This window comes from Apteryx mantelli, chromosome 8 (assembly GCF_036417845.1).
Source record: "Apteryx mantelli isolate bAptMan1 chromosome 8, bAptMan1.hap1, whole genome shotgun sequence".
Classification (NCBI taxonomy): Eukaryota; Metazoa; Chordata; class Aves; order Apterygiformes; family Apterygidae; genus Apteryx; species Apteryx mantelli.
In genome coordinates this window covers 9,255,329-9,277,814 of record NC_089985.1, presented here as the reverse complement: position 1 = coordinate 9,277,814, position 22,486 = coordinate 9,255,329, and the positions used below count along the sequence as shown (strand labels likewise).

Below are 22,486 nucleotides of genomic sequence, written 5' to 3'. Positions count from 1 at the left end.
GCTGCAGCCAATTCTGCTGGACTTGCTGCTGCTCGGAGCTCTCGAGTATAGTCATATGATGTAATTTGTTCTTAATTAGGCTCAGCAATGTTAATTGTCTCTCTTTTTTTGATATCCGGTTCAGATAGGAGCAAAGCCAGGCTTTAGGGCTGTTGTGGGTTATGAACGCATGAGGAGGAGGGCAAGTGGGGAGAACGTGCCTTTCAACAGGTGAGGGAGAAGGCTCCAAAATATCATTTAATAGAAACTAGCAGATCGTTAGAACGACTGAGCCATTGAACCATGTCCAGAGACGGCCCTCGCGGAGGGGCCGCGGTACCTTCCCTCGTGGCAGCGGGCACGGGGCAAGGGGCGACGAGCGGTCGGCTTCTCCCCTGCCCGCGCAGACCGAAGCCGAGATAGCTGTTATGCTGCTTGTGGCTGGCACGGTTTGGGCTCCTGTCGTTTGGGTTTGCGAAACTTGAACAGAAGCACTGCATGTGCAGTTGTGCTAGCTGAAAGTCTGCGCATTAGGAGCAGGGGAACAGCCTCTAGCTGTCGAGAGTAGGAGGCTGCTGGGAGAGCTCTCGCTGTCTCAGGTTCAGAAGGAAAACAGGCATCAGGAAAGCCAGTTAACTCTTCTGCATTATCTTCCCCAGCTGCAAAATGCTTTTTGTTTGATTTTCTTTTTCCCCCAAGTGAATTATTCTAGTCGTCCTTTAAGTAAACAGTTTTGCAATTCTCACCAAATTACCTCATGTTTTGAATTTACTGCTTGCAACAGAAGCCAATACACTACTTTTTTTTAATAAGTTTATATTTGCCAAGTAGCCAAATATTGCATTTAAAGAAGCTACAACTTCATTTTTTTTAGCTACTTAAACCTTTGATTTGGAGTTTGAAAGTGATTTTTAGTTATTTTTCAGTCATTATTCCATCTCCACCTCTCCATCTCTGAAAAGATGCGGCTGGAATTGAGCATCAAGAATGTTCTCCCCCACAGCTCCTACTCTCAAATTAAAATATCTTGGAGATTAATAAAATGTAGTGTGATTTGCCCTGTTTGGTTAGTCACCGCTTTATGTAATTCTAACTTGAATGCTATAAGAAAGACTTGCAAGCTGGTAAGAGTTGTTATTTTGTCATGATTCCTTTGGAGATGCTCTTTTGAGCAAGAAACGTTCCTAAGCATTGTCTTGCCGTATTACCAAACTCTCTCTCATGACTCTCCTCCGGCTTGCTGATGCCACCAGTTGGGATCTTCCGTGGGGTGTGGTGGTGCGTGCTTGCTTCGGTTATTGCTTAATGATAGCTATCTCCTATATAAGGAAACTCTTGGGAGAACTTAACCATTCTCTGAGGCCAAGATCCCGTTACGACTTGGAATGGGTGGAAACTGCTACGTTTAAAGGGTTCTTATTATGGAAGTAAGTGATGGTGTTGTCTTTATAGAACACCAGTGATGAAATGATTTACGTTTCTTTGCATTTGCCATGCATTCTCCTACTGAGAATATAGAGCAAAAGACAATTTTTTCCCCCCCCCTGTTTCTGGACTAGTCAAATTTCAGGGCAATATCGTGTCCCCCCCCGCCTTGGTTAAAAGATGCCCCTCTTGGGGAAGAGGGATGCAAAGCCCCACCTTTCTACACTTCTTATTTGGGGTGTAACTAGGATTGACCCATGCTTGTAGGTTCGAGTGTGCCGAAGGGCCACAGGACAGTTCCTGGCCGTTTGATCCAAATCGATGAACTTTGTAAGAATCCTGATCCCCTATAACCCTGGTACCACCCATCTTGGTGATAATGGCGGTGGCAGGAGGTAGCTTTGCAGTCCAGATATGTGAATGGAATGGAGCCCTTTGGAAAATGGAATGCAAAGTCCTTGATCATCTGTGATCTGGCTGTGCCTGCCAAGCATAAAGTGCCTTTTTAAAATAAGCAATTTATCCTTCACACTGAAAAAGGACGTTGAGGTTTCCTGTGCAGATAGGACTTGTGTTGTACATAGCATCTTTCCAGTCCCTAGTGAATAAACACAGCTGGCTTTTTTGGGAACGGACTTAACATCTTTGCTTTAAAGCTGTGCAAACAGGTTATCAAGCCTTACTGAATTATTAGACCTAGTTTTCTGACTTGTACACTGCACTGACGACTTAAAATTGATCAGATGGAAAATGCTTTCCCTGTTAGGCTGTCTTAAGCCTGTGTAAGGGGAATCAATTTCCCCTCCTGCCCTTCTGGAACCATGACTAGAACAAGCAGCCTTGATGACTTATCGATGTTGGATCATCAGGCAATAATTTACTATGCAGCCTTTCGCCGTCCCGAGCCGCCCACATGCACAAGTCAATGGTGCCTTTGTTCGGGGCTGCTTGGAAGAATGCATGACCTAACAGGGCGGTGGGAGTTCGCTTTAGTTCCAGCGTGTTAAAGGCTGCGCTGATTCCCAGAGGGTCCGAAGTGCCTTTCCTTCCCTGGTGTAGCACAAACGCCCAGAAAGCGCAGGCTCTTTTTCTCTGTGGGGCTTTCTACTTGAAAGGCAGTCGCCTGTCTCTAGGGGAGCTCTGCGTGCCGAGACCTTTGCTGGGGTGAAGCATGGTTTGTAATGAGGCTGTTAGCATCCTTTGAGCATTTCTTGTTCATGCCAGATATGGCTGAATCTCTAGGCTCTTTAGGTGAGAGCAATAAACCTAAGTTTTATTGTTAGCAATTTTCCCGGTATGGGTTTTCCCATACAGGCCTCCACTTAGAATTTGAGTGTGCTATAATTCTTGTTCTTGCATGTTGTTATTTTCCAAAGGAAGTGAAGATCATCAGAAAATGCAAATCCTGCGTGTATGTCCCCCCCCCCCCGCCCAAGACTGGTGCATTTGGTGTACATTAGTATTTGTAATGCCAGTGTTCTCTCTTTTTTTTCTCCTCCACAGATTTTTCCCAGCAAAACTGGGATGTAGCTATAATTTGCTCTAGAACTATAGTCATTTCTTGCTTATAGTCATAAATTGGGCTATTATATGTGAATGTGATGCAAGCCACAACTCACCAGTTAGGTATCTTGAGGCGCTGTTGTTTAATACAGCCTTTTTATTCCAAGAGAGCATATTGGTCGGGATATGTTTCTCGTTCTCCGCTCCTTATAATTACTGTTCTGTTTTCACTGCTCATCTGTATGCTGGAAAACCCCTTTACATGCCACAGAACAGGATAACTCATTCTCCTGAAATACTCTCCTCTCATCCACAATTCCTGTAATCCAGGAGGGGGAAGGCTCCCATGAGGCTTCCTACCATGGGAGGCTGAACGAGTTACTGCGGTAGGTGAGAACTTGGGAGTTTGACTGTCTCGGGAGGCAGCGATCAGTGTCGAACAAGACGTTGCTAACTTGCTAGCCTCTGTCTGCTACCATTGACGTTTCCATTCCTTGCAGTTCTCTGCTCATCTGAGCTTGCAGTGTCTAAACTATCCTTTGCACATCGCGATAGCGTATGAGTGAAAGGTATTGCCTCCCTGCTGTTGTCTGCAGTTCTTCTAAGAAAGAATTTGTGAGAGAGGAGCAGAGGGGCGTTCCTCTGCCTGTAAGTCTTTGTTTTAAGTAGCAGAGTAAGTATTTATAGTCTGCCTTCTTACAGCTGCCTTGGAATTACACTCATTAATAGTGGTGGAGAAAGACAGTTTAAGAAGGGCAAAAATGAGGTAAGAGTGAGAAATGGAAAAAATTGCCCTTTCCTGAGAATGAGAAACAGGTCAAAAGAAAGCAAAAGGAAATGCTAGCAGTAGTTGCTTCTTACTTGGTCTTGTCACTGTGAAAAGGATATGAAATCTGATAGACTTACACCACTCAAAGGAATAAGTAAGCTGGTATTCTTTTCCCTGTTTTGTTTTCAACACTTCTAATCGTCACTTAGAAACACATTTTCAGCAGGTACCTCTATGAAAAAGGCTGCCTTAAAACAGGAGCTCTAGCTGCTAATCAACAGAGGAACATTCAGAACAAGTTTGGCTGTTCCATTACTAGTCATAGGATTTTGCTGAAAATAAATCTGCAAAGGTTGGTTTGTTTTAATCTGATACATGCTTCTCAGATGAACTTTTTCTCACAGTAAAACGTAGCACCCCTATCTTAAAGCTTACTTTTTAGGAGGATGCACTGATGAATCGCAGAATAAAGAGGAGGAAATGCGACTTTTCCTAAATAGCGTTGTGAATGTGAGTGGACCGATAATGAAGGAGGGAAGTGTTAGCCTCTGCTTATCTCAGAGAGGCATCTGTTCACAATTCAGTACTTGTAGTCAGAGTGCCAGCTGGCGGCATGTTTTCATGATGTAAATTATCCATCCGTTCTGAAGAGTCTTGAGTACAAGGAGGCCTTTTGTCTGTATGGATGAATTCCTAACTTGGGGAGAAAGGGAAGAGTTTCTCTTAAAGATCTAAATAGCATCTACTTACATTTTTCCATTCTATATATTCAGCGGTGTTAATGTTGCATTTCCCAGTAGACCTTGGGATACAGCAGAGGTGACGAACCTGCTGGGAAAAAGGCTTTGCTTGCTGATGATGTTCATCAGTGTACCTGGCAGTTGGTGGTGCGCTGCAGTGGACGGCTTGACAACGCTATCGTGTGGTTGGGGCAAGTGTCCCCTGCGTAGAATATAGTTAAATATTTCTATTGCATTGCCTCATTTCCAAGCGCCTGAACTCCTTCGCTTGCTGAGTTGACATAAGTCCTTTCCTGTTCTATTTAAGATGATTTAAAGTTTCCAGGCTCTGGTTTGTGGCATTCTCTTGCTCTCTTCTCAGGGCATATTTTATTTAATATTCCTATTTGCTAGTTAAAGTAGTTTTTCAGTTTTTTTTAAAGATTTCCTTGTGAAATTAATGCTGCTTTTTTTTATCCGCCTCTCTTCTTCTTGCCTCATTCACATGTCCCAAAAGAGGAAAGGTTATTTTGGATGGAGTTTTAAAATAAGTCATTTCTTCTTTCCTTTGATTTGGTTTAAAGTATGGCTGGTCTCTTCAGTTTAATGTTATTGAGAATAGCTTACCTGGCCCAAATCTTACTCCCTGCGATGCGTGCAGTCGTGTAGCTTGTTTCACAGGGCAGCGGTGAGCATCTCTGCACAGCAGGGGAAAATGTTCTGAGCTTGGCGTCAGCACCCTTGAAGACTTCAAAACCCGGAATGTGTTCTTGGGTATTAGCATGTGATGGCAGCGAGAATAAGCCCTGTTCAAGTTTTTAGACAGCACATACCACTCTTACCTATCCTCTCCTGTTTTTAAGCACAAATAAGCATGAGGATTTTAATCTGTAGTTGCAATACGTATATTCTTGTGCTTACTTTCTTTAGGGAAGGTTAATACACTGTTCTCTACATCAGCCTAAATTATCAAAAAGGGCTGGTTATTTTGTCACTGTGTCACTTGCTGGTGAACAGCTTCATGTTTCAGGAAGGGCGCGCTTTTAAAAGGTGGGACTCATGATTTTGGGCTCCGGATGCGTCAAGAGCATTTCAGGTTGCACTCCCAAAGTGCTGAGCTCATGATCACTCCTTACCACCCATCTTCTCTCCCCTAATGAACTTCTGTAACCAACACCTGGAGTTCTTGCTGCAGGACAGAACTGCCGCTTCTAAGGAGACAGCAGGAAATACATCTGATACTTAACACTGTCAGATGATTTTAGGCCAGACTAAGATTAAAATAATTATCAATTTATAGGAACAGAAGAACAATGACCTTTTTTTTGTCATCTAAGTTAAGCATTTAAAACTGCATTTCACCTGGTTACTGCTGTTGCCATCTCTCAGTGTAATAGTGTATTATAAACTTACTGAGCCCTGGAAGACTTGAAAGCAACCCAGAAGGCTTATCTTTACTAGAAGACGACTGTAACCTTGAAGAGCCCTGTTAGCTACCAAGCTGCTAAGCACAGCTTTTACATTCAGTATAAACAGGGAGAAGATGTGTTTCAACCCTGTGTCAGCGGGTCTTGGGTAAACTCTGTTGTTTCAGCACTATTTACCCCGTCAAGCTGATACAGTGTTCGAACACAGCCTCTCTGTATGCACCCACTGCGTTCCTATTTAATACCATTAATAGGACTTCTCGAGTAGTTACACCGCCTGCTGAAATAAATGGCTTTTCACCTGGTCTGTTCAGTCAGAAGGGTTTTGAATGCATTTTCTTTGGCTGATGGTATAAAAGTGAAGATGAGAAGGAAAGTTCTTTGCATTCAGCACAACAGATTTCTCTGGAAAATATCTTAGTGATGCCCAGAGTGCAATATGCATGTTTTGTAACTTAACTTAGCTGGGCTTTCTGCAAAGAACTTCAGGACACCTTCAGGGAACAGATAATGGTGGAGAGAAAAAATAGTGGGTTGTTTGCAAGCTGTTTCTTCTTTGGGACATGCGGGCTGTCAACCGGTCTCACTGCTTGACACTTCACGTGTGTAGAATATAAGCACAAACACAGTTCTCCTCTTCATTCTCAGAATTCTTTCAAAACATTTCCTCCCTGAAGTCATCTTGATGAAGCCTGAACATGGGTTTTTTGCCTTTATGGGAGAGGAATGCAATAGCAGTAGAAGAAAACTAACCCTCCCCAAGTCAAAGTAGCGAGGTATTGTTGACAGTTCCACTTAGGCAGTTAATTTAATGGAATGGTCTTCGTTTTGTTGGCTGTGGCTTTTTTTCCCTTATGACTCATGGGATGGCTGCTCTTGTCTGATGTTCTTCACTGTTTTCATTTGTTGCGAAAATTGTCCAGAGAAATCCCACCAGGCCAGTGACTTTCAGCCTCCTGTTTACTGCAGTGTGAGCTCTAAAAAAAAAAAAAAAAAAAAAAAAAAAAACCAAAACACTTTCCCATGGAGCTGATGCTTACAGTTTTATTAGCTGTGAAACAATGATAATAGATTTGTTTTTCAGTTGCCGTTCATCCAAGCGGTCAGTGAAGTTCACAGGTAGGTCGGCAAGTTACAGGCTGACACTGTTATCCTAGGGTCTTCCTACAGAAGAGTGAGGAAGCATTTGCTTCTGTGGTTCCTTTGCCTTTACTTGGGAAGAATGGGGAGTGCACCTTGGATTTGTTTCCTTGGGTCTGAAAAACTATCTGTGCACATCTGGCCTACTGGCTCGTGTCTGGTGTACTTGCCTTGAGTTTCCGCATATGCAGACTCTTCGCTCTTGAAGCAGACTTTCCCTTCAGTGAGGGGCTCTTCTTGAAAAGAGGCCATGTAGCAGGAGAAATAGGAAACCTGGGAGAGACTGATTTTATGCATCTAATGTATGCTTCTTCCTTCCTTCACCTTCTTCCTTGCTTTGCGTAGAGACTCATACAAAAGATTTTTCTCATTTATTATGTATTCTGTTATGTGCTTTCTAAGATAGAGATCCATAACTGCAATTTTTATTTCTGAAAAAGGTTAGCCGATCCGTGTGGTTATAGCTAATCCTTTTAGTGTTGTTAGATAAATGCCTTGCAGTAGGGTGTTTTTTCTGTTAAATAGAACATCAAATAAATGGAAACAGGATTAATTATCTATACTTGTATTTGGCAGCAAGAGGAGAATGAGTCAAGTTGCATTAAAATCTTAAGTGTTGATACTTTGGAGTTTCTAGCCTTTGTGGGATCAGTTTGACATTAATATCAGGATTGCTTCTCAGTTGTCTTCTGTATGCAAGAAGATCGCGTTATGAACTGGACCACAGACCAAGAGCGAGCTAGTATTGAGCAAGAACCACAGATTGTGAGTGTCTGGCTTCCAGTTTCGCACTTGGATTGCCTGTAACCTCATGTCTTCCCTAAATAGCAAAGGCTATTTTATGGGAAGTACTGGGGGATCTGTGTCTGTACAATGTCCCAATGGTCTTGTATGTCACACGTAAATATTTCTTGTTGTAGAATGGACTATTGGTAGATTTCTTTGGCTTTAAACACTTTGTTTTCCCTTGGAATATGCAAATATAAATTTTCAGGTGTCTGTATCTAGGCTTTTTCTGATCTGTTGAATCCTGGACTCGGTACTATGCTTTTCTTGCTAGTTCTGTTCTCAGCAGTCAAAAAGAATAACAGTTCCCCTCTCACAGGAGCCAGGCGTTGGGGGTGGTGCGGCTCGCGCGGGCCAGCCTTGGTGTAACCGGTGTCACAAGGGAGAAACGCGGTTCCTGACCTGCACCCAAGCACTTGGAGCCCCTGGCCTGACCACCACATGCATGCTGCTTTCTGAAGGCCTTGCCCACTTCACCCAGCTTTAAGTCTGGGTCAGGGCTTGAACCTCTGCCCCTGAATGAGCTACCATCTTGTTACGGTGTTGTTTTTCTATTTGCGTTTGATGCCTTGTTGAACAAAACCCAAAGCAGCTGGTGTTTACAGTGAACATACTTGGTTGCGGGGAAAGGCAGTCTTTTGCCCTCCATCCCCTTTTCTCCAGCTTCAGCTCACATCTGTAACCTGGTGGTTGTCTTCCCTGGAGAGCTTCCTTAGGCTGTTGGTGCGCTTCAGATGTAGAGCACACATCTCGGGGAGCCTTCACCCATCAGGGCTGGCTCTCCACGTGAGCTGCAGCAGAGCAAATATTCGAGCCGCCCCTGCTGACTCTGGCCCTGGCAGGTACCTGCTGAGGAGTGAGCCCCCGCCTCGGTCAGCAGAGCAGCCCCCAAGAAGCGAGTAGCAGGGGCTGGGGGGCGCGCGCCCCCAAGTCAGCACTTCCCCCGGGGGGAGGAGGGTTTGTGGAGTCACTGAGTAACTTCAGTTCTAAGCCTCGTTTGCATACAGTCAAACTGATCTAATCTGTGCCTTTTAATAATTAAGAAAAAGACTTAAATAGAAGCTGGATTTTCATTGCAATCACATTTCTGGCTGTGTGCTTTGAGAGACGTGCTGTTCTTGTTGACTTATACTGTCTAGTTTGCTTTACTTTGTGGAATAAACCACTGTTTAGCAGGTGCAAAGCCTTGTGTTAACACTTAACGCAGTGTAGTTAATCCATTTTAAAAACCGAAGTTGAATCTGCGTGGCCTCTACAGACAGAGAAACTCTGTTTCTCAATCAATTGAAACACTTCCAGCAGTGGTTTTTTTTTTTTGGTGTTCTAAATGAAGCAATCGGTGGCTGCTCCAACCTCTGCTTAGAACAGTATTTCTCATGGAGGTGGTAGTAAAATAGTGCGACAGAGACTGCACCCCCAAGGGTTTGTTCAAAATAAATCTAATGCCGTTTTTGCAAGCTCCCTTTGTGTGCTAGTGGATGTACCTTTAGGTTTTCTATATGGCAGTTGTCTGTCTCCAGTTACTTCAAAATCCAGCAGTTACTTAGCTCCGGGATTTCTTGATCGTCTGCGCACAGCCTGGGCGCCGAGGTGGAACAATAACAGCTGGCATGCAGCTGTACACCTCAGCCTGGGAACTTGCCTCGCAGCCAGCTAGTCCGGTGAAGGAAGGTGACTGAAGCGTTTTATGGCCCTTTTCCCTTAATGGTTTTAACTGTTCAGAGTAGTGAAGCGTAACCTTTTGTTGGTGTGGTGTTAGCTGTTGTCCGTGGTACGCGGGTTCATGGTACTGCCCTTCCTGGTGACGCTTCAAGGCGCAGCTGCAAATGAGCCTAGCTGCAGGGAGCTCTTCAGCGACTGAGGAGCAGGGAAACGATCCTCCTCCTTTATCTTCACCTTGTCTGGGGCAGCACCTGCCAAATGCATGCTGACTTGTGAAAAACCCAAACAAGGACTGTCATGACATGAGAGGACAGCAGCGGCAGTCACTTCAGAAGTCTCGGCTGAAATTTCTTAAACTGCCACAACAGAAGTACTTGCGTATCTGAACAGCTCAGGGTCTGAACACACTTCTAATTTTTTTGGAAAAGTTTTCTCATCGCTCCAGGCCACGTAGGAGGTTTCAGCCAAATTCCATGTCTTGGCACGGGGCGAGCCAGGGCTGGGCACTCGCTGTTCTGTTCTGCCACCTCCACAGGCCACAGCTCTTAATGCAGGCGGTATTTCTCAGTCTGGAGTATTGCATGCTAATGGCATCCAGTGAAACATCTGCATTTCAGCTTTTGGTGCAGGAATGCTGTCAACCGACCCAAAAGAATGTAACAGAAAGGAGAAGTTAAATATTTTCTTGGGGGGTGTGAATCCCCCGGGTGGTTAGTTTGTGTGTACGGGGGTGGATGTTCAAGTTGCTGGAGAGAATCCAGTAGGGAGGATGATCTGCTGATTGCCACAAACCTGTTAGGAGATAAATGGAGGGCAGAAAGGTGGGTTTACATTAATTCTCATGGGAGAGGGAGAACGTGTTTAACTTGTAAATCTTTACAGTTTGTTGATCTGAAAAGTGTCTGGGAAACTTTAATCATATGAGCCAGGAAACCTCAACCTTGTTTTGTCTTTCCTGGGAAATAAGTAGAAGATTATTTACTCATTAGTTGTAACAGCAGTGACTGTATTGGGGAAAAGACTTCATGAGTAGAAAGAGTTTTGGCTGTTGTCTAATTATGAAGGAATCAGAGATACAAAACAGACTCTTCAGTGTGACTTCTGTGTCTTTGGTTAATACAGTTTCTCCCATACCTAGAAGAAATATTATCAATTCACAGTAGAGTGATTAACTTGGACTGGCCTTAGATACACCCAAACTATTGGTGTGTCTGATCTGAGCTGTCATCCTGTTGGTATGAGAATTAGAGCCAGCGGGTTTTACGTATAGTTGTACAGAAATCAGTAGCTCTATTTTTTCTTTAGGCAGCTCTATTAGTAAACCTGCTGGATTTTTGGAGGTGGGGTTGGATTCTACTCCACCTGCCTTTGAGTTCTGCCTTTGGTTCTTTGGCCCTGTCTTTGCTGGAAGATACAATGCATGCATTGTGTTTGATCTGTCTGGTAAGCCTGGAAGAGATGCTTCTAGTCCTACTGATGGGACTAGAGGAGGTACTTCTCTCCTTAAAAGAGACATGAGCTACATTGCAGCTCTCCGTTCTTTCTGTTTTAAGTTGTTTGAGTTTTTCTTATGGATTTATTCTCTTACTTGCAGGAAAGGCATTTGACATCACGTACGTACGTCTGAAGTTTCACACCAGTCGGCCAGAGAGCTTTGCAATCTACAAACGCACCAGGGAAGATGGTCCGTGGGTGCCCTACCAGTATTACAGCGGGTCCTGTGAGAACACGTATCACAAAGTCAATCGGGGTTTTATTCGGACTGGGGAGGATGAGCAGCAGGCCCTCTGCACGGATGAGTTCAGTGACATCTCTCCCCTCACTGGGGGCAATGTGGCTTTCTCGACGCTGGAGGGACGTCCCAGTGCCTATAACTTTGACAACAGCCCTGTGTTACAGGTATGTGAATAGGACTAAGTTAAGTAGATGGTCCCAGTTGAATCTTTGTACTCGGTCATTGTGGATAGGAGCCTTGTGCTCACTGCGGGCTGTTCTGTAGCCCTTAACACGTACTGAACGGCCGTTGTGCAGGTAAGTCGGTATGGGCAAGCCAAAGAAGTGCTTTTGAAGGAAGAGTTGTACTCTTTACTCTGTTGTAAGTAAACTTACTGTACAAAACAAAATCAGTGGCAGCAAGGATGACTTGTCAGTATGTACCGTGGAAATCTTTAGAAAATGGATGCCTGCCTCTGTCAGCTTAGAAGAGAGCTGTGGGCCTTTTATTATTGTTTCAGACATAAGGGCAGGGGAAGAGAAAGCCTACATCAAATGGATATTTGATGTATCTGTGTGTGTGTTTTTAGCACAAAAGTTTAAGAAATGTGAGATTCTTCTAAACAAATCAAAGGTTATTTGAAACTTTGACTTGCACTTTTATATGAGGGGCAGGTCTTGTTTTTTTATCTATTTAGTTTCTTTTACTAGTGGTTTGGGGATGGGGTTGGGGCTTTTTTTTTTCTGTTTGTTTTTTGTTTGTTAACATTCACAGTGCTAGTTGGGTGGTGGTATGGAGCGTAGCAGGAGCAGCAGTGTATCCAGTTTGCTCACCATTTTCTCTATGCTGCTTGATGACTTCTCCAGATTTTACTGTAACAAAGAACTAAAATAGTGGAATTTTCTCCGTCAAGCTCACCTCCTTCCTTTGGGAACTGCAGTCAGCATACCCTCACATCAGCCTCTCTTCCTTTTTGTCTTAAAGTAGTATAGAGCCCACTGAGGTGTGAACACCCAAAAGGTTTTGGGATTGTCTGTCTCTGTGATTGTCAGCCAGTAGGCAGAAAAGCAAAATCTGAGGATTGGTTACACGAACGAAAATTAAGAGGAATGGGAAAGAGAAGAATCTTGAAATGAAAAAGAACCAGTTTGGCAACCTTGTTCCTGTAGCTAGACCTTGCAGAGAACAGGATCTGGTCATTAAGATGAGTGGGAAGATTTTAAGTTAGTGATATGGTGAATAATTTTGTGATTAACTTCCCTGTGTAAGGAATTAAGACCTGACCACTAGTTTGCCTGATAGATGTATGAACATCTGGCATTCCTTTTCAGAAATTAAGTAAACATTTTTTTTTTTCTCAGCATTTCCATACATTTATGCCAATGTCTGTAATTGAACAAATATTCTTATTACACAAGTGAAGGAGTGACACAGTTGCAGTGCAGTGGTACATATGTGGACATTTTTCCCATATCCTTCTTTATGGAATTTGAAAGAAAATTGTGTTGCAAAGACTGTAATGCTAACAAGGAGATGCTAATGGCAATCAGTGGATGGGAACAGGCTGCATTTGTTGGCTGTTGTTGGAGAAGGATAGGATACTGTGGTGAAGATACTATGTAAATATTGTGAAAAGCTCTTGTGTCGTGAGTCGGGTCTGCCTGTCTGTTTTTCTTCCTCAGCCTCTCCCACCTTCATCCATCTGTCTGTCTAGGTCTTTGTGTCTGGAGGTGTGTGTCCAAGGTTGAGTGTACCCTAAAGCTTTTTCCATTCTCGTTGTACAGCTTTGCAAGGGAACTGCAGTTAATTAGATAGGTGAAATTAGCCACCTTGTGGAATTACCTGTACCTCGCTCTTTGCTGGAGACATTACCCGCTGCTTCTCAGCTGAGAGCAGTCAGGGCCTGAAGAGGCATTGGTGAGAGTGTGCAGAGAGAGGTGTTGAGGCTGGAAGACACAGCTGAACCAAGGGGATAAGATGTGAGGCTTCTTGGGGCAGGATGTGCGAGATCAGGGTACAGAGGTGAAAATTATTAGCTAGGAACTTGTTGATTGAATAGCTACTGGCATAACTTAACTGGCAGTTGTATTCACATATAATACTAATGTGTACTTGAGGGGTATTTCTGATGTTTAATCTGATGGGATTTCTATCTACTTTAGGAATGGGTGACAGCTACTGATATTAGAGTGAGCCTCAATCGTTTGAACACATTTGGAGATGAAGTTTTCAATGACCCAAAAGTTCTCAAGTCCTACTACTATGCGATTTCTGATTTTGCTGTGGGTGGTAGGTGAGTAAACAATAAACCTCTGTATTTAAACATTTCAGTCAGGATTACTGTGACGCTTTAAAGATTTTGATTATACTGATGTGGTACTATTAGGCTGTGGTCCTTAGTGATTGTCCTAGATACTGTTCTGCTTCTTATGAAGCTTGTAAATACTCTTTATTGTGTATAACCTCTTGGGGCTATAAATTGTAGGGTAGGCAGAGACTGAATATTTTTTCCTTGATTGTATCAAACACTAAAAGATGGGGGTGAGTGACAAGAATACAAAGCAAACCAAAAAAACCCAACTTTTTTATAACCAACATCTTGTGTGGGTTGTTTTTTTTTTTTGGTATGCATTTAACATATTGTTAACAATTGTTCCCTACCTATATCCGTAGCCTAGAATAATAGTTGAAAACCTCAGATTCCCTGCTTTACTTGTATTTTGGCAAGTATCTCCTATGAAGATCTGAAGTATTGTGCAATACTGTGGTTCTCTCTTCTCCGTTCCTTTTGCCAAAGTATCTCGTAGAATTTTTTTAATCTTAATTTGTTTGGCAATAAATTGTTTTTATAAACAAAGTTGAGACCGATGCAGTGTTTCAGACTGTTTGGAGAGATTGGCCCTGAGACGGGGATTCGACAATTTGAGGCTTTGCATTTTGTGCACTACCAGTCTGTGGTGGTCCAGTGCCCATACTTATCTATCTCGACCCCTTTGGTTTTCCCAGTGTGACTCGTGCTTTGAAATGGGTTGTGGCCCTTACCTGTTTTGCCAGGGGAGGGAGGATTTAACTGGGCTATTTAATTTCTTATGACAGCAGCACAAAGCCAACATGTGTATCTTTTCCTGGACTCTCATGAGAGATAAGCTGTGGAGAATATGCTAGTCTAAAGCCAACAAAATTTTTGCTTCTCGTGCTCGGCTTACTCTGCTGTTATAGTGACACTTAACTCTAGAGGAGTTGGGGATTAACCTTCTTGCACTTTCAGAGGCCTGCCTTCATCATGTTAAACCTATTGGTTTCATAGCGGTTGCATTATCATTTTTTACCTTCAAATTTGCTTTGTTTCCATGTGTCGTATCTTCAGGTCTGAGCTTTCTTCTTTTCTGGATTGCTCTGCGAATGACCTGGATCTCTGGAGTTTAAACGACTCTTCCTTTCTTCTGTTAAACAGATGCAAATGTAACGGTCACGCAAGTGAGTGCGTGAGGAATGAGTTTGGGAAGCTGGCGTGCAACTGCAAACACAACACGTTTGGGGAGGACTGTGAAAAGTGTCTTCCTTTCTTCAATGATCGTCCATGGAGGAGAGCAACAGCAGAGAGCGCCAATGAGTGTTTGCGTACGTGACCACGTTTGACAGGAAAATCTCTCACGGATTTGTTCCCCTGCCTCTGACATCCAAAAGCCAACCCTGCATTGTTTTAAGTCTCAGCTGCAGTTAGCAAGTGTTAAGTGTGTTGAATGCAATTTTCCCAGTGACTTGGGAGTACATATTCAATAGACCAACTGTAGGATTTGTGCTCCCAAGTCACGAAGACTCCTTTAAACCCCCTCACAGCATCTGGACACATGTCAAGTTATGGAATGCCTTAAGTATGAGTTTGAATAACGTAATAATTTCTATCAAAGATCTGTCCACACTGTCAGAGGAAGAGGACAAAAGTCTTCCTTTGAGGCAGAGCTATAACTGAAATAACCAGATGGTATATTTTATCTGTCATTTGAATAGTGTGTGTGTCTTGTTCGGTGATGAAGCTAGTGATTGCAGATAGGCTGTTTCTGTTACTGCGTAATGGGAGGCATACAGATCCTCCTGAGGGAACTGCACAAATAAGGCACTCTCAATGAACTCAGGTTTTTGCCTCAGAGTATAATCTGATGTGAAAAGAGAGTAAAGTCCATTTCATTATTTGCTGTTCTGAGCACATCCAGATATTTCTAGGAGTATTGTTTTGGGTTTGTCATGGGGGTTCTGGTCTGTAGACGCTTGGAAGGTGTGTGACGCTCTTAACGGTTCACCATGATGTCTGTGCTAACAGACTTATGCGCTATCTTCTAGGAAGACCAGGGAAAAGGTGCCTTTAATTCTTAATAAATGATACGGACTGTTGACTTCTGCTGAAGGCAAAGGGTAGCCTGATTCCTGGAAACGTAACGTTAGATCTATAAATGTGGGGCTGGAACATACCACGTGGGTAATGCACTCAGACCTCTGCAGTTTCATACAAGTATGTCATAGGGCGTCCAGAGCACACGCACTCAACTTGCTACAGGTTATAAGGTGGCAAACTGGAGACCTAGGCAAAAGATAAAACCGAAGCACAAGTTCTGGTGCTTATCAGCAAAGATATTTCATGGGGTTGCTAGTAATTCCGTTCCTCTCCTGATGGAGCTTTTTCATAGACCTCTAAGTAGGGGTGTCTCCTTCCTAGAGAAGGAAGGGAGCAAGCCTTAGGAAAGAGATGTGCAATAGAAATATATGGACTTGTCCTTTATAGGACCCATAGGAAAAAAAATTGAATTTGATATGCTGTGGTATGATTGTTCTTTTAAAAAGCTGATCCAGTATCCAGAGACTTCCTCTTGCACTTGAGATTATTGCTTTTTACAATTATTTCATGTAATTTTGAGACTATTGCAACAGTTCTGGGCTTTGAATGCATATATCTACAACTGAACGCCAGGTTTTTTTGCTTGATCTTGTGTTACAGACCACAACTCCTGGTAGTTTACTTTACAGGGAAGCTTTTTCAGACAGAGTTTTCTTCCTGTCTGACCTTTATGTGTACTGATAGGTCCCAGCTGTCTGGTCAAGGCCCGTGGCTTCACTTGACAGACCAGTGAAACCTGTGTCTTGTTCTCTCCTGCTTCCTAGACAGCAGGAATTTGTAGTCTGTCTGTGTTCAGAGGAGAGACTTTTCTCACAACATGCGGCAGGGAGGCACCTCTCACCGTTATCTTCTCATACGTGTTTGCATGACCGAGATGAGCGTTACTGTGTGGGAGGGCGGTGGGAAGGCTGGAAACCACACCCCCACTGGCAGAGGAGCAGAGCAGAAAATGCTGGTTTTCTTCCTGACGTACCTGTCGGTGGTCTCCAGGAAAACTGGTGTCACCAGGCTTGCTCCCCTTGCCTTGTGGAGGAAAGGAGTTGAAACGCTTGAAGCTGTGCTGCTGATCGGCACGGCAGGAGGAGGTTATGTAGACTGGCTTCGTTGTTCGAGCCTATCTCATCATTGGAAGTGCTCCCTCCTCTTCACATCCAACCACCGTGAAGCCATGTGTCTTTTCCCTTTTCCCTCCTTGCACAGATGCCTTAAGGGGTTCTGGGTGTCACTCTCAGAATAGTCAGATGTTCTTATGCCAAGTCCTGTACAACTTATGGCTGAAGTTTGTCTAATAGGTTTTGTGATTGTCAGGGGTAGGAGAACTTCATATGCTGTAAACTGACAGTAGCTGTGTATGTTTTTTTCCCTCCCCACAGCCTGTAACTGCAATGGGAGGTCGCAGGAGTGTTACTTCGACCCTGAGCTGTACCGCTCAACAGGCCACGGTGGTCACTGCGTAGGCTGCCTGCATAACACTGACGGGGCCAACTGTGAAAGGTGCAGGGAAAACTTCTATCGCGTTGGAAGTGAGGAGGGATGTCTGCCGTGTAATTGCAATCCAGTGGGTAAGCAGTAATAGCAAAATTTTCTGCTTTTAAACTTCCATGCACAAAAAATAGCCCTTCTCTGTTATGCAACTGACTTGAAACTACGGTGTAGGACCCCCCCCCCCCCGAAACGTTTATTGGATTGTATTTTGGTTATAGTTATCCCAAAGTCTGCTGCGGGTGAGTAAAATGAAGTTCATGAGGCAGATAGTTTACCTCTGCAGCATTTACTACTTCAGATGTGTTCTGGAATAGGTTTTTCACCCTGCGTATCTGTTACCCAGACACACGCAACACTGGAGATCTTATTTAAACTCTCAGTAAACGAGATGACATGAGTGCATGTTTCTGGAAATGGTTTGTACTAAAGAACTGTAGTGAACTACAGCAGCATCAGTCTTTCCTACTTTGTATCTAAGAACATAAATATAAACCAGTGAAACTTTAAAAGAGAAGGGAGGGGGGAACCAAAGTCAAGTCAGAATGTGTAGCTTAAATTCCTTTAAAAAATCTGGCATTAGAACAAGTCTTTTGTAGTCAAGGGAAGCACTTGACTTGTATAGAGTGATCCCATAACTACATCAGTCTCGCAACAAATAAGAATGAAGCATGCAAAAGGGTAACAGTAAGATATGATGTGAGTTTCCAAAATAGAGTAACTGGAATAAATAATTGCTTGCAGCATGCCCTAAAAGCAGCCACTGAGAGGTCTGGCATAATATATCTCCTATCTAATTTGGGAAGGGAGTTCTACAGTTGTGAAGTTTTTGACCAAGAAAGGCCTCTTTCTTCCTCTGTCCACTTTCCCGGATTCTCTCGTTGGACCTTATTTTAAGATGCATTTGTGCTGACTGTTGGTGTCAGCTGAGGCGGTCAGGAAAGTGGGTGGGAAGAGGCAAAGGAGGAGAGAAGATTTCTCAGGTATTTAGGGGCAAATTTCAAAGGGCTTTATAACTTAAACATCAGCTTGTAACCTGTGGCACACTGGTATCCAGTGTGTATTTGAAGCTCATGGGTTGGTTTAAGTTGATATTTTTATCGGAGTACTGTTTTTTCCTAAATAATCATAAGTTGGACAGCAAAGGGGATTTGAACTTTGTCTGTATATGGTAAAGGTTTTGTGAGTTCTTCTGTCATAATAATACTGTCTGCCCTAATCCTCTTATAACTTTTCACTTTGCTGTAATCTTTTAAGTGGACTGAAGTGGAAAAAAAAAACCTATTCCTGTATTTTAATATGCTTTTCTCTTGGTAATTAACTCTTGCAGTGCTGCCAATTTCTGGGCTGCTAGCTGAATCAGTGCCTGGGAGAAAACATTCTATCTGCCATGGATTAAATAAACTTGCTTCTTTTCTTTTCTTTTCTTTTTTTCTTTTTTTTCTTTTTTTTTTTTTTTTGTGCAAGTCCACTTGAATAGAATACTACTTTAGAGGAAAATGCCCTGCCAAAAATTAGAGTTTTGCCATAGAGCTTATTAGGATTAATAGCGGAACACACAGCCTCTCCCTCAGAGGAGACTGTTTAGTCTTTAAATCCAACATGGAAATCAAGGGAGAAAATTGGAGTATGAAAGGGAGGGATCAGAATACCCACTGGCAAATGGGAGACGGTGAGTATGGAGAACACAAGGGACCTACAGAAGATGGTCTCAGAAAGGGTATGTTGGGGGGGGAACTAGAAGACATGCAAAGGTAATAGAACAAAACAGGAATAAGGAAGAGAATGCAATTAAAAGTTAAAGTTCTATTTATATATAAAAAGGGTAGTTGGTAAGAATACTTAAAACTAAATAATTTCACCGTGGAAGACTAGACATGAACAGGCTTCCCAGAGAGCTTGTGGAGTCTCCATCCTTGGATATATTCAAAAGCTGTCTGGACATGGTCCTAGGCAGCCTGCTCCAGGTGACCCTGCTTGAGCAGGGGGGTTGGACTGGGTGATCTGTAAAGGTCCCTTCCAGCCTCAACCATCCTGTGATATGATTCATCTCTCCAGAACTGTTAGGGGAAAATATCTACAGGGCTTTATGTGAAATAGAATAGTCTTTAGGTAAGTGGTTATTTGTAACCTTGAAGCTACATTTCAGACTTTCTCTTCCTGCGTGCCTTGCCCTTTTCATAAAGCTGAAAAATGACAGGCTAGTAGAGTCCCGTGGCTCTGTTAAGGTGCCTGTTCTTCCTTTCCCCACAGGCTCCCTCAGCACGCAGTGTGATGGCTACGGCCGATGCAGCTGCAAGCCTGGAGTGATGGGTGATAAATGTGACCGGTGCCAGCCAGGATTTCACTCCCTCTCTGAGGCCGGGTGCAGGTAAGAGGGACTGCTGCTCTGGGACAAAGAAACTAGGCTCTAAAGGAGAAACTTTCTTCCTGTAAGTTTTCTGTGTGGTTCTTAATGAATTGTCTTTTCTCCTGTCTTTTTCAGGCCCTGTTCTTGCAATCCTGCCGGCAGCACAGATGACTGCAACATTGAAACAGGACGATGTACTTGCAAGGACAATGTTGAAGGATTCAACTGTGAGAGGTGAGTTTCTCTTCCTATGGCTTTGTTTGAAGACTGAGAAACATGCAGGCAGCAGCCTGGAAATGAACTTTTTTCCTTTACATCTCCAGATGCAAACCTGGATTTTTCAATCTGGATCCGTCAAATCCAAGAGGCTGTACTCCCTGCTTCTGTTTTGGACACTCTTCCGTCTGCACCAATGCCATTGGCTACAGTATCTACAGCATCACTTCCAACTTCCAGTTTGGTAAAATTGAGCCTTCCTTTGTATCTTAAACTGGGCTGTAGACTCATGTTATAAGCAAAAGCCTTCTGTTCCTTTCTCCTTGTGTAGCACTTCAAACTTTGAGTAGCCAGGTACAGGATGTCTTTTTCAGAAGTGCTGAGGAGTTATTGAAATTAAGAGGAGCTTCCCGGTCTTCAGCATATTTATCCACTTAGGGAAGATTGAGTTCACGGGTTTGACCTCAGGCATCCATTGCACATTGTGTCTACATAGTACAGTTGCAAGGGGGTATTGCAGCTGTAAACCCTTTAAGAAAAAAAAAAAAGTGCTGGGAAGGGGACATTTCCTCAATTTTAGAACCAAATCAGGAATTTATGATTGAGAAGGATTATAATTGTTTTAGATTTTGAGTTACATGGCTCTGGATAAAAACATCAGTTATTTCTGGATCTGCAAACTGAGCAAAATTCTCTTTTCCATGCAGTCAGTTTTATGTTTTCTTATGTAAGAATGCTTCAATTCTGTGTAGCTTGAAAAGAAATCTGTTTAAATAAAATTCCGCTGGAAAGCAGTTTTTATGAAGGCTGAAACTTCTCGACTAAGGGTTGAGAAACTTCATCAAGTCCTAGGTGTTTTCTGGTTTTACCATCCCTTTTTAAGCTCTTTAGAAATCAAAACTCCAGAAGAGCAGAAATCAAAATTCCAAGAGAGTAGTTGTTACAGTCTTTAAAATTTATAGGGTTCAAATGAGCACTCCAGTTATGTGCTTAAATTGGACAGTTGATGTTTGCTGTCCTTGCTCTTTTGCACAGTTGCGGTACAAGCTCTCTAAAGTCAGTGCCAGTGTATAAAACAGATTCGTTTTATATAAGCAGTGTGCAGTATGACGTGAGTAGTCTGTGCAAAGATGCATGTTCCAAGAGTGGTGATTTTTGCATGTTTGATTTTTCAGGAGACGATGAGTGGCATGCTGAGCAACGCGATGGCTCGGAAGTCTTGCTCCAGTGGAGTGCAGAGACCCAGGATATCTCTGTTATCTCAGACAGCTATTTCCCCATGTATTTTGTTGCACCACGTAGGTCATTCAAGAAGTGAGATTTTTAATGTTGTTGTTTGTAACCCTTCAGTTCTGTCTCCTAATTGCAAGGGTTTGCTTCTGTTTCAGGCAAGTTCTTGGGCAACCAAGTTCTGAGTTATGGTCAAAACCTGACCTTTTCCTTTCGGGTTGACAGACGGGACACTCGTCTCTCTGCAGAGGACCTGGTGCTGGAAGGAGCTGGGCTGAGAGTGTCAGTGCCTCTCATTGCTCAGGGCAACTCCTACCCCAGTGAGAACATGCTGACGTATGCTTTCAGGTGAGAGGACTTTCCAAGCACTGTGATAGAAAGGGAAGAATTGCAGCAGCTGGAATCTAGCCTGTGATACACCCTGGCCTCCAAGCTCTTAAGAAAACAAGTAGCATTAATTTTAGCTCAAAAGAGCAGTCTTATCAGATTAATTTGAAGCTTGCTATTTAGTAGCATTGCATAATCACATGCAAAGTATGTTGTAATAGCATACCGTTGTTTTCAATGGGCACAGCTGTTAGCAGGTGAAAGCTTTGAAAATAATGCATGGCTCTTCTCCATAGGCTCCATGAGGCCACAGATTACCCGTGGAGGCCTACTCTTACTGCATTTGAGTTCCAGAAGCTGCTTCACAATTTGACCTCTATCAAGATTCGTGGGACATACAGTGAGAGAAGTAAGTTGCTGAGTAGAGCATCGCAAACCTATGGAGAGAGGAGAGGAGGAGACCTGTCTGTCCAGTGCTTCAGAGTTGTTTTATTGTTGGACCTGGTCATAAATAGCTATAGCAAATTGTTTGACCAAGTCCATGCCAGTTGCTTTTCACCTGGCCTTCCTGCCTAACAACTTCTTCTGGGCCTTTTGGGGAGGAGGAGTGGAAAAATTTGCTACCTTTGAGAATCTTGCAGCTAAGCTTTCATCACCTACTGATAATTCTCTTTGGAGCAGATATGATTCTTTGCTGTGTTCCATAGCCAGTCACTTCCAGATCCGTAGAAATGCAGAATCTAGAGTTCTGAAGGAAATGGTAGGAGAGATGTAGGGAATCTTCAAAACATTTGATCTCTATTTCTGCTGCACATGGAACAGCTGTCTCCCCTCTGTTGCCTCTTGACATTACAATTGGGAAGGACCAGGTCCTGAAAGCACTGCATGTGCAGAACTTCATTGAAAGTTGTCCTATAATGAGGATTTATGAAAATCGGGCACTAAAGAGGGGCAGAAGTATCTGTGTCCATGGACATTGTGTGAAGAAGGATTTTCTGAACAAAATAAGTAGACACAAAAGAATGAATTTGCACCTAAGGAAGACGGGGAAGCTACGAGTATTTTAAGTGGAGTTTGTTTATAGGAGAGGAATGTAGGGTTAGGAAATGGGGAAGAAGTGTGTGGAGCAAGCTGTCTCCTGAGTGTTGCAGCTGCCACCAATATGCAGAGCTGAGGTTCTGTTCGGTGCTCTAGAGCAACTGCACTGACACAAACATCCTCCGGTAATGTAAACACCAGCTATTTTGCATCCAGACACAATTCTGCTCGAGGGGAAGGGCTGGGAGGAGGAAGGGTAGCTGTGCAATGCCAAAGAAAGGGACATTTGGGGGGGGGGGAAGGGCCTGAAGAGTTTGCCTTGAGGC

General features: G+C 43.3%; 1 protein-coding gene across 1 annotated transcript in view; it reads left to right on the top strand.

The window, feature by feature from the left end:
- Positions 1 to 22,486, top strand: part of LAMC1 (laminin subunit gamma 1) — an 83,562-nt gene that overhangs the window by 44,352 nt on the left and 16,724 nt on the right. The window contains exons 2-11 of the mRNA XM_067300557.1: positions 11,005 to 11,309; positions 13,287 to 13,417; positions 14,579 to 14,745; positions 16,891 to 17,079; positions 19,253 to 19,370; positions 19,485 to 19,583; positions 19,673 to 19,809; positions 20,741 to 20,863; positions 20,954 to 21,143; positions 21,419 to 21,531. Coding sequence (XP_067156658.1) covers positions 11,005 to 11,309; positions 13,287 to 13,417; positions 14,579 to 14,745; positions 16,891 to 17,079; positions 19,253 to 19,370; positions 19,485 to 19,583; positions 19,673 to 19,809; positions 20,741 to 20,863; positions 20,954 to 21,143; positions 21,419 to 21,531 — 1,572 coding nt within the window. The remainder of the gene's footprint in view (positions 1 to 11,004; positions 11,310 to 13,286; positions 13,418 to 14,578; positions 14,746 to 16,890; positions 17,080 to 19,252; positions 19,371 to 19,484; positions 19,584 to 19,672; positions 19,810 to 20,740; positions 20,864 to 20,953; positions 21,144 to 21,418; positions 21,532 to 22,486) is intronic.